At 37.1% G+C, this 11,995-nt stretch overlaps 1 protein-coding gene across 3 annotated transcripts; it reads right to left on the reverse strand.

The window, feature by feature from the left end:
• Positions 1–2,325: 2,325 nt before the first annotated feature.
• LOC307140176 (uncharacterized protein) lies at positions 2,326–9,829 on the reverse strand. 3 transcript variants are annotated; one of them, XM_079839462.1, is made up of 6 exons: positions 9,650–9,829; positions 6,486–6,818; positions 5,835–6,068; positions 5,588–5,656; positions 3,160–3,217; positions 2,326–3,077 (listed from the first exon to the last, which is right to left on the reverse strand). In XM_079839462.1, exons 1-6 carry the CDS (start codon positions 9,690–9,692, stop codon positions 3,035–3,037), a joined length of 780 nt encoding a protein of 259 aa, XP_079695588.1. In that variant the 5' UTR covers positions 9,693–9,829; the 3' UTR covers positions 2,326–3,034. The 3 variants fall into 3 exon arrangements, with proteins under 3 accessions (XP_079695588.1, XP_079695586.1, XP_079695587.1); XM_079839460.1 differs by having other exon boundaries at positions 3,160–3,261; XM_079839461.1 differs by lacking the exon at positions 5,588–5,656 and having other exon boundaries at positions 3,160–3,261.
• Positions 9,830–11,995: the final 2,166 nt, after the last annotated feature.

Raw genomic sequence — 11,995 nt, forward strand, 5'->3', positions numbered from 1 at the left:
GTCTTTGCCTTCCTGCCTGAGCACACCCGTAACAAGTGGATGCATTCATGTTTTTTAACATGACTGTGGTATGAAGCAGGGCGCGATTACTAATAAGAGACAGATATCAGCGCCACAAGCGTGAGTCCCGGGGTATATAAAGAAATGAGGACATTTAATTCTACCGAACTACCAGCAAGTGCTGAATTACTACTCATACAGGTCAGTTTATTTGACTAATTAGAATTGTGAGGAAACTCAATGCTTTTTCACTACACTATCTAAACTGCATTTGATTGTTGTTGAAAGTTATAATGTTATTTTGTGTGTTAGTTTGTTGGCTGTATGAGACTAGCAGTGAACTACATCAACTTCATACTGATTATATTCTAATATTTCATCGTGTTGAGCTACATAACATTGATTAGTTTTATGTACATTTGCTCACCCATCTACTAAAGCACATGAATGGCATCAGTGGTCAAGTCGAAGTTTGTTGCGAAGTTCTCGCCATCTCGAAAACACCACGTCAATACTGTTTTTTTTTTATTTCTCATTTTGTTCCAATGTCTGCTTGCCATGGTCCATAATGTTTGATTGAAACTACAACAGCGTGCCGCATTACGCAGTTGTCCATTCTGTTGCCATGGTTTCTACGGCAGTAAAAGCGGAAATCGAGGGTAACGCGGATATGACGCCATTGACATGAGACTTCCTAACACTTCCCGGTATAGCCATAAAAATGACCAAAACAGGCAATTTGTGTTTATTGCTGTAAATGATAGATTATACCAAGGGCTTTGAGATGCAGTACTCAATTTTTAATTTATAATATTATAAATACTGAAATTAATGATTTTATTGACGCTACGTTTTATTATTTTGCACCAAAAAGTACCGGACGTGGGCTTCTTTAATATTGATTTAATGTTTACTTTCGACGCAGAAACAACTGCTGATTCTTATATCATTCGGTTCAGAAACGTATTTTTTACAATTACAAAGTGCAAACAGACCATAATATCAATCCGCACAACCAAGGATCAGATCAGTGTCGGGAAAGGCAAGAAAACGGCGAACCCTTAAGCCGGGTTCCGATTTCTGTGTGGATTTCTTTGTGTCATCACCGACATTTCAGGAACAGTTTATTTGTTTCCTAACTCCACCTTCCTCCTATACATCCATCTTATTTTAAAGACATTTAATGGCTGCTAAGTGTCTAAATAGTTTGGTTTTTGGATGCTGAGGCGCTGAGTTTATGAATTCGCTCTCTGACAGGGCGGCCGCGGCAAGCGAAGTGCAGAACAGAACAGCTGATAGTTTAATTAATAATAATTAATATAGGCCTACTGTTTTTGTAGGCTAAATAAAGAACCCGTATTATATATTAATATAAAAAAGTTGCGTGTGTCCTTCGGAAGCAAAGCTCTTGCGTCTGATGTTTTGGTTTCGGTTTGTAAACCTATACGAATAGAACATGTATGAATGAGAACATAAAGTGCAGGACGTGCTTTATGTAGGCTAAAAGAGTTGTTAAGCACAATGAGCCATGAAAAAATCCTAATGAATTATAATCTAATCGAATTGTGAGACAAGTGAAGATTCACAGTTATGACTAACTATCTGCACAAAGTTTGAGTCTGACCTGTTAACTTGTTAGGGCATTAGGCCTAGTCCTGGATTTACTCCAGTGAGATTTTCTATGGATGTTTTATATATTAATGGATATATATAGGCCTATTAATGACATTTTCTACTGAGATTTCATTTTACTAATAAAGTTATAGCCTACAAATCATTAGAGTGAACTGACTTGGTAAATCAAGCTCTTGTGGTGACCCCATTCGTTTCAATGTTTCACGCTTTTTGGACATGCACATCATAATACATAGACTTGTTTTACAAAACTAAGAATTTTCCCATAAATGTGTCCTATATCACTGAAAATTGGAGAATCTTAGCTTTAATGTGGTATATGGCACATTATCAGAATAATAATGGTTAAAATGTTTTACAATTTCAAAAATAAGCTTGATTTTAAAATTGGAATTTCTCAAAATCATGATTTTCTGAGGCCGAAATTCAGCTAACTTTTGACATGATCTTACTCAGTCAATATTAAAGATATCAAGGTTATATTTTCACAGAATATTCTTTACATTATGTAGGAGGATTTTATGTATAAAACAGTGAATGACAAAAAAATGACTTTAGCTGGGTTTTCAGACAGGGTCACATATTTGGAAACATTTGGGATATTGTAAGTACTCAACTGAATAAAATATATTACACTGGCCTAGTGGTTTTTGGATATTTTACTGCAAAAATCTTACATACTGCACCTTTAATTTCAAATTGTTTTATTTTCATTTAACTCAATAACAAAGTTAATCTTAACAGTTTCAACACAGACTCAAAACAATTCTTAAAGAATATAATATTATAATGACAAAGATCTGGTAAAGATAAATGCATGAATGAGGTTTAACATGTTCAACTTTTTTTTTTTTTACCCAAAACTGCAAATGCAAGCAGAAGTTTAAAAGCACGAGTGTAAAACACCAGACACCACATAACTGAGAAAACGATCAAGAGGAACAGTTTTGAATTTTTGTATTTTGTGAATTGTATTTTTATTTTCACAATACATGTTGTTTCAAAGCAGCTTTACAGAAAATGTTTGTTTTAATGTTACAATTTAGGAAATATTCTGTTATCAGCTAGAGATGAGTGTGTCACAGTAATATCCATATGGCAGTAATACACAGCTATAATATAGCACATGTTAGTTAGTTAACTTCATGTTCTCAGTTAAGCAGACACAGCGTACATGTTAGGCAGAAATTACAACTTGTGCTCTTAACGATTACAGTATAAGGACAATATTAAAACATCTTATTGGATAATAACTGAAAGTTTTGAGTGTCAATCCAAAGTTGCCGTCATCTGAAATCTTCTCAATTGTTGGAGTCGCCTGAAAACGTTGTGGAAGGAAAAGGAGGAGGTTTCTCATAGATGGTCTCATGGATCTTCTGCTGTTTGTTCATGTCCTTCACTAAATCTCCTCATTCTCAATTTTTGATCTTCCTGTTTCTTGCCTAAAAGCATCACAATATCATCACATACACACTCTTAATAATTGCATGTCAATCCATAATGATGATCATAAATGTCTCTGACCTGACGTGTGTCTCATGTAGATGTGAAAACCTCCTAACAGACCAAACAGAACCATCACCTGAAAAGTCCAGACCAGCACAAACGCCACAGGCTCTGAACACTCTGAAAACAACAGTTAAAGGGATAGTTCACCCAAAAATGAAAATTTAATGTTTATCTGCTTACCCCCAGGGTATCCAAGATATAGGTGACTTTGTTTCTTCAGTAGTGTTGGGCGCTATGACCAAACATTTATATCATGGTATTTTTCTAAGTTATACCGGTTTCGCGGTATATGACGGTGTTCTTTTTTTCCCTTTGCATGACTGGGCGTTAACCACATTTTCTACTGATTGAGAGAGGAAATACTGCAGTAGATTGACTAGAATGCCCTATTTTGCTGTCACAATGAGTGAATATAGTAGAAAAATTCCACACTAGAATTAGGTTTGCAAAGCCCCACAAAATGATGCTGTGGGGAGACAGCAACCAATAAAACACAGACCTACAACATGCTGGTTACAGACACATGAATAGTAAAATATGACCACGGGGGAAAAAAAAAACTGAGTTGAGGGCACCTTAAGCGTTTTAAAAATCTAACCCTATATAACAACAAACTGCCAAAACGAGGGAGAAACACGGAAGAACATTTAAATGGTCTAAGGATATTTTCAATAGTTTAGGGATAGTTCACCAAAAAATTTAAATTCTGTCATCATTTACTCACCCTCAAGTTGTTCCAAACATGTATGAGTCTCTTTGTTCTGCTGAACACAAAAGAAGATAGAGTGAAGAATGTTTGTAACAAAGCAAATAGAGCAACCATTGACTACCATAGTAGTAATATTTTCCCCTACTATGGTAGTCAATGGTTGCTCTCTCTGCTTGGTCACAAACATTCTTCAACATATCTTCTTTTGTGTTCAGCAGAACAAAGAGACTCATACAGGTTTGGAACAACTTGAGGGTGAGTAAATGATGACAGAATTTTCATTTTTGGGTGAACTATCCCTTTAAGAGTACTACAGTCAGTCTCTGAACAAATGACACACGTTTAACACAGAAAGAATAAAGCAGTTACTTTTTGCCCATTCTTCTTTGAATTGTCAGGCTATTTATTAACTTACATCATTGTCTTCGGTGTAGCAGAATAACCCATCATGTCATTGTGGTCGTGATCAGACGTAAGGTTGTATCAGTGTCCTTGTTTGCATACATTTAATTTGAAGAAGACGTGATGAAATATGTGCGCGTACACGCTGCGGGTTCGTGTTTAGAGCACTAGAGTATATGAAATATGTCATTAAAAACTTAAATGCGCTCGCTCGGTCTGTATCTGACTAATATGATCCATGTGGTGAGTTATGTGTGTGTGTGTTAATCTCATCACGATGCTCAGTGCAGAAACCGCTCTTTTGCACGCACCGCATACTGTTTGAATTCTCCGCTGTAATCTACTTCCGAAATCGTGTACTAAACCCTCAAATACAGCATTATACAGCCATTTGTAGTGGTGTCCGAAACCATAGTGGACGTTATTGAGTGCACGCATTCAATCCCACATTGCACCAATAACGAGTGTACAGCTGATGTACACACAATGGCTGTCTGAATTCACGCACTCGTTCACATTCACTCCTTCAAGTGAACTATATTAGTGGACTAATGTAGGGAATGTTTTAATGCGACATATACCGGTAGTGCGGTATAATCAAAATTCATATCATAACAAAAATAAATACCTGTATTCGGTATGAACCGGTATACCACCCAGCACTATTCTTCAGTAGAACACAAATGAAGATTTTTAACTCCAACCGTTGCAGTCTGTCAGTCGTGTAATGTATGTGCATGGTAACAAAATCTATGAGAGTAAAAAAAACATGCACAGACAAATCCAAATTAAACCCTGCGGCTCGTGACGACACATTGATATCTTAAGACACGAAACGATCGGTTTGTGCGAGAAACTGAACAGTATTTATACTGTATGTATGTCCAACAGCCTTGAACGTGCGATCACTTCCGGTGAGTGAGGTCTGTACACGATCTGATCACGAAACTACGCCAGATCGCGTACAGACCTCACTCACCAGAAGTGATTGTGCGCTCAAGGCTGTAAAATGATATAAATACTGTTCAGTTTCTCGCACAAACTGATCGTTTCATGTCTTAAGACATCAATGTGTCGTTATGAGCCACAGGGTTTAATTTGGATTTGTCTTTGCATGTTTTTTTTACTCTCATAGATTGACAGACTGCAACGGTTGGAGTTAAAAATCTTCATTTGTGTTCTACTGAAGAAACAAAGTCACCTATATATTGGATGCCCTGACTGGGGGTAAGCAGATTAACATCAAATTTTAATTTTTGGGTGAACTATCCCTTTAAAGAAAACCAAACCAATCCATCATGTTTCCTGTAGCGTGCTCTGTTAAACTCGTACCATGTTCTGATGTCTGTACACTACCAGACAGTGTAGAGGTCAAACTAGAGGTCACAGCTTCAGCTGATCCTGTAATAAAACATCACTGCAGAATCACTAATACCGAAAACATGTTGAAAAAAATTCATTCTCAGCCAGAATCGTTTCGAGAATGAACGGTGTCCAATGAAGCGAACTCATCGTTTTGTATAACTAGTGTGGCTGTGGTTTTTATAGATATGTGGAGATTTATGTATTAAAAGCTCACCAGGACCGTGTTTTACACTAATGTTCTTCTGTCCGTGACTGACGTGGTTCTTTACACTGCAGCTGATCTCTCCAACGGTCGTCTCATTCAGCTCAATGTTGGTGTTTCCATCCGTCAGTGGATCTCCATTGAGAGTCCAGCTGTAGATGAGCTGATCCCCATCAGAGGAGCAGGACACTGACTTCACCCCATTGGAGGAGCAGCTGATTGACACTTCCACTGAGCCAATAGGAGCTGGAGGGAGGGACACATGACAGTACAGTCACACAACTCTTTATGTAATCAGTCAATTTCAAGACATTAAAAATAAAAAGTTTATTGCTGAGATGATAGTTGGACATTATTGAATTAAACATGTAGCCTAGGTTAGTCATGTGACAACAATGTAGCAAATTACTGTTTTAAAAACTTTCACAAACTACTTTGAAAAAGTAGGTAATGTACAATAAGCAAAATACTAGATTTTAATTCTGAAAATAGTGTTAGTACATGGAAAGTGCAGAAGCTTTTTACTAAATAATAATAATCATAATAATCATAATTATTATTATTAATAATAACCTTCACAGAGATTCCACTGATTAATTTCATGAGAGTGAGATCTTTGGAGATCATGAGATTGTAATGAATCTGATGAGAGAGTTACTGTACCTTCAACATTCACTTGAAGATGTGTATATGTTACTCCGCCGTCTGAGCGTTCGAGTTCTAAAGTGTAATTCCCTGAATCTGCTCTGAGCACAGGGTTTATTATCAGAGTCCCTTTAATGACTTTCATTTCAGATCTGTTATCAAAAAGACCACATTGATTCGCCATCTTCTTGTCACTCTTTACTCTACACGTTAGATCATCTGTGTTGTCGTTTATTCTCTTCAGTATCTTCAGGTCATATTTACTAGCATCCACCATCGACAGATTGAGTGTGTGTCCCAGAGCTGCGTAACAGGGATCTGCCTGATTAAACCTGCAGTTAAACTCCAGACCTGAAGAACCACACACACACACACACATTTTAATGCTTTTATTTGGATCTGAAAGACATTGCAAAGAAGACAAGATCCAAATACTCTGGGAAGAGTCATTGACAAAGGAACAGATCTACAATTCATGGCTCACACACTTTTACAGGTCCTTCCATTTGTAATACTGAACACATTAAGGATAAACAAAACATCTCCATCTCCATATTTTCATGCTCCCTATGGTGGCTGAAACAGAACAAAATTTTGCAAGCCTTTTTGCCTCCTTTTTTTGCAGCCCCCCCAACTGCATCCCCCTGACCACATTCTTATGGACATGGCCTAAACTTCCGAACACCAGAGTTATTAATGTACAGTTGTATCCGAGTCTGTGAATGAGATCTACCAGTGGTTGATATTTCAGTAATTTGGAATAGTAACAAGTGTCCATATACAGGTCAAAGCAGCAGCCCACCTCAAAGACACACACAGATTTCATGACCTTTTTTACAATCACAATATCAGGAGTATTGGGAATGTTTTTAAAATAGTCACTGTCCGATGTGTTCTGATGAAACACACACACGCACGCACGCACGCACGCACGCACGCACGCACGCACGGCACGCACGCACGCACGCACGCACGCACGCACGCACGCACGCACGCACGCACGCACGCACGCACGCACGCACGCACGCACACACACACACACACACACACACACACACACACACACACACACACACACACACACACACAGACAGAACAAAATCACCTGTTATACTTTGTCCAAGAAGTACATGTGTATAATATAATTATATAAAAACTATATATATCACTTTGGTTTAATACATCAACTTAAAAAATCTTTAAATAGATTTTTACATAAAAAAAAATAAAAAAAGTTTTTTTTTATATTATACAAATGCTTTTATAATTTTTTTTTTACTAATATTTATATTTCATTTTATTTCATCTTTATTTTAATTACCGAAAATGCTCCTGATAGGCATATATAGAATTTTTATTTATATTTTTAATTTTTAAATAATGTAACATATTTTATTACATTTATTTTTTTCATATTATTTATATATTTATTTATCTTTCTTGTGTTCTGTAGGTTGGTGATTTTCAAATATTATTATTAAATTTTTAAAATATATATTTTTAGTTTTTGGTTGAATAAATACATTTTTCGTTTAATTAATTTTGTTATGTGCTTTTGTAATTTTTTTAAATATTAAAGGTCCCGTTTTTCGTGTTTTTTTGAAGCTTTGATTGTGTTTACAGTGTGCAATATAACATGTGTTAATGTTTCATGTGTAAAAAAACACAATATTTTTCACACAATTTACTTATCTGTATACTGCTGTTTTCACTGTCCTCAAAACGGCCTGAGAATTTCCTCGTTCTATGAAGTCCCTCCTTCAGAAACACGTAACGAGTTCTGATTGTGCCAGCGGTTCCCGTGTTGTGATTCGACAGCAGCTTAGGGCACGTTGCCCGGAAAGGTCACGCCTCTTACCATAACGGGGAGATGAACGCGCTCAAGCTACAGCGTCCCTGAAGGCCAAACAAAGGTGATTTGACTCCGGGATGAAAATAACAGCGTCTGATGGCGACAAACGCAACCGAACCGAACCGAACGCAACACTTCCTCTTCTCCACGAGGGAGCAACAAGACCACGCCCCCTTTTTCGCGTATTCTTGTGGGCGGAGGTTAGTCAACAAACTGTTCTACTGACGTAATTAAAGCAGGGAGTACAGGGATGTAGTCCAAACCGGCCGTTCGCTGTAGGCTTTGAAAGGGAACTTCTGTTAAATAAAATATCTCGCTTGGCATTGAACTTTGAGCTTTATAATTTTACAGGTATTATTTATGCTCTAACAGCAACATTACACACTAACTAAAGTTTGAAAAATGGGATCACGAAGAACAGGACCTTTAATATAAATAATTATAATATATCATATATTTTTACTATTTAATATTATTATTTCTATTTAGCTTTAAATAAATGTAATTTCTATTTGTAATTTTACTACATCAACTTAAACATTTTATTTGTAAGGTGATCAGTTTTAAATATGTTAGCTTTTATTTTCATATTTTTTTTCATTTTCATTTTAGTTTAAGTTTTATTGATTTTGTTATGTGCCTTTTCAATTTCAAAATATCAATATTTTTATTTAGTTTTAATTCAAATGTATTTGTAATATTAGTACTTTCCGTTAGTTGCAAATGAAAAAAGTTTCCCATCAAATATATATATATATATATATATATATATATATATATATATATATATATATATATATATATATATATATATATATATATATATATATATATATATATATATATATATATATATATTATGCTGTATGTTTGTTTATTTATTTATCTCTCTCTCGTGTTCTGTATGTTGGTGACTGAACCGTCCAGTTGTCCGCTGCCATCTCTCAGGACGGAAGATGACAAACGTTATGAACATGATATACAAGTCCCACACTTTCATTTGAAAGATCTGAGCCATTTATTTGATGAGAACTAGGATTTATAGGCCCTGAATAATACGCATGAATAATTGGATGTATGGATACTTGTATTTCAGTAAATTAATAGCATATAAAGCGATCCGTGTTTGATGTTCTCTGATACACTGGTTAATCCGTGGCACAGCCCTGCTCTGTGTCGCAGCTGACAACTTTCGGGTCAGCTCAGTCTGTGAAACCGGGCATAAGACTAGATCACTGCAGACTGTTTTGGAAACACTCCTATTGTAATATTAGAGTGTTTTTATTTCAGAGATTCATGTGATCGAACAGCATTATAAATGTTGACTCACATGCAGCAGTTTGCAGCAGCATCAGTCCAAAGATGAACATCATTTCTCTAAAGCCCAGTTTCCAGAAGAGCCCGCTCGCAGCAGAAGAGTGTGGATGCAGCTTCAGATGAGTGTCTGGACTTCAGTCCGTCTGTGTTCTGGCTCTCATGAAGCTCCTCACAGCGAGACTCGCTCTGGACTGACACATGAGGAAATATCTGCACTTCACAGAGAAAAGAGGAAGTTTGCTTACATGGGGGAAGGCAGACGATGTTTGCACTAAAATAGGCCTTCATCTAAAAAAAGACGAGAAAGAAGAAACACTTTCAGGTACACCATAAAGAAATGTAATATATTCACATATAAAACACTCTTAAATATATTGAATTATATTTTAAAAATATTTTAAAAAATGCATAGAACATAAAGCTTAAAAATGTAACTTCATGTTACATGTGAAGATATATTCATGCCTCATGTTATGCATAGATTTTAATGAAGTGAGTTTTTGCAAAAGGCCTACTTTTATTTCTACACTGTTTAACATTTCTAAAGCTATTATATTATATACGTTAATATTGTGTTAATATTGTTATATGAATGCTGTGTTCAAATTGTCATTCCATTTACAACTTGTACTGTACATTACACTACAAGTTAACACTTGATATACATTGCAATCCAATCAAACACTACATTATCATGTTTCACACTTTATCTGATAATTCACTCCATCAGTACTGCACAGTACAAAAACTTTAATGAGATTATATAAATTATGAAAAAGTTTTAACTATAGATGTATTCATTTATGTAAATGCACGTTCGACATTCCAGTCGCATTCAAACCATAGACCGTAAAAAAATATGGACGATGCAACATCATAGTGATGCACAGTAGTGACCTCGGGACCGGAGTCTGCGCAGTAGAGAGCAGGAAGTAGAGCCGCAATATCAAACCCCGCCCATACTCTCGCAGATGTAGAACAAATCATTATGTCAGTGTCAAAAATTGAAATGTAGAAATTAAAGCTCCAATCTCCTCCCAAAAATCCCGGAAAAAGTCTGTCGGTGCCTCAGTGACAACTTCACCCAGAGAAGCCGTCAATCTCAGCTGTCAATCATGACGTCACACCCCCCGTTTTTATAGCATCAAATAACTAACTAAAACTAAACTTATTTACAGTTTTTCTCCATTGGTTTGGGTCATTTCTCGAAACAGAAATTACATTCTTAAAATTGTAAGATAATTTGGCAAAACAGTCTTACAGTTCAGCACAACACTATAGCTCACTTGCAAAAGCTACTATCTCTACCAAAACTGTTCACTCATGCTTCAGAACTAAATTCCTTTCCCGTATAAATAGTCAGTGCCACCAAAATGGCAAAGATCCTTCTCAATTGCTTTGGCTCATTTCTTGAAACAGACTGAACGTTCTCAACACTCTTGGTGCTTTTGCCAAAATAACGTGGATGGTTCGGCAGAACACCATGGTTCACCTGCAAAAGCTCATACCTCTCCCAAAACAGTTCACTCATGTGTCAAAACTAAATTTCCTTCTCATTTAAACAGTCAGTGCCCCCAAAATGCTTCGTCCCTTTGGCATTGTGTAAGCACTGCAAGTCAAAATTTTTTGATGTTTTGTCACTATGGCAGAGGACCATTGAAATATCCCTCATGTCCACCTTTCAGTCTTAGCCCAGTCCTTCATTGACTTTTTTGTCTAGCCAACAGAATACAATTGTGTATAAAACTGAAAAAAAAAGAAATGAAGCCAGCGCAAGTTCTGCCAGGAAGACTCAATCATTACGTCACTAATTACCTGCTCATCTATCCAATCATATCCTTTTTCTGTAGCATTAAAAAGGTAGTAATTACTCATGTCTGAGTTCGCAGATACCGTCGCTTCAGCACCACCATCCTCCCCACCACCACCAAGATGGGACCTTTCCTCCATCCCCCTCCTACACCACCAGTCGGGCCCTCCTATCATCCTCAACACCACCAGATGGGTTCTCCCCTCTACCCCGAAGACTTCAGGATGTTCTTTTCCTCCATCTACCACACCACCACCAGATGGCCCCCTTCCTTACTTCGCGGGGGTGGGCTGCGCCCTTGCGTTTGTCTTCAGGCAGGATACTCAGATTCCCTACCCTCGGAATGCGAATTACGAATGGGGCCTACGCCAAAGAACGTCTCGGTTACGTATGGTAACCCTCGTTCCCTGAAGGAGGTAACGGAGATGTACGTCGGACGTACCGACGAATTGGGATCACTTCAGGGAGCCCCTATCAGCTTCGAGATATAGAGAACAGGCCAATGGGCCATTGGCGTGCGAGATTTGCATCTCGCGCTCCGTCCCGCGC

The sequence above is a fragment of the Gobio gobio genome (assembly GCF_949357685.1).
Source record: "Gobio gobio genome assembly, chromosome: 16".
Lineage (NCBI taxonomy): Eukaryota > Metazoa > Chordata > Actinopteri > Cypriniformes > Gobionidae > Gobio > Gobio gobio.

What these genes read in the sequence shown, in the direction of transcription:
- LOC307140176 (XM_079839460.1), bottom strand. Translation starts at nt 9,692, where the DNA reads ATGATGTTCATCTTTGGACTGATGCTGCTGCAAACTGCTGCAT. An exon ending in GCTGCTGCAAACTGCTGCAT is followed by an intron (nt 6,819 to 9,649) that starts GTGAGTCAACAT and finishes GTGGTTCTTCAG; the next exon opens with GTCTGGAGTTTAACTGCAGG. An exon ending in CTACATGAGACACACGTCAG is followed by an intron (nt 3,078 to 3,159) that starts GTCAGAGACATT and finishes TGATGCTTTTAG; the next exon opens with GCAAGAAACAGGAAGATCAA.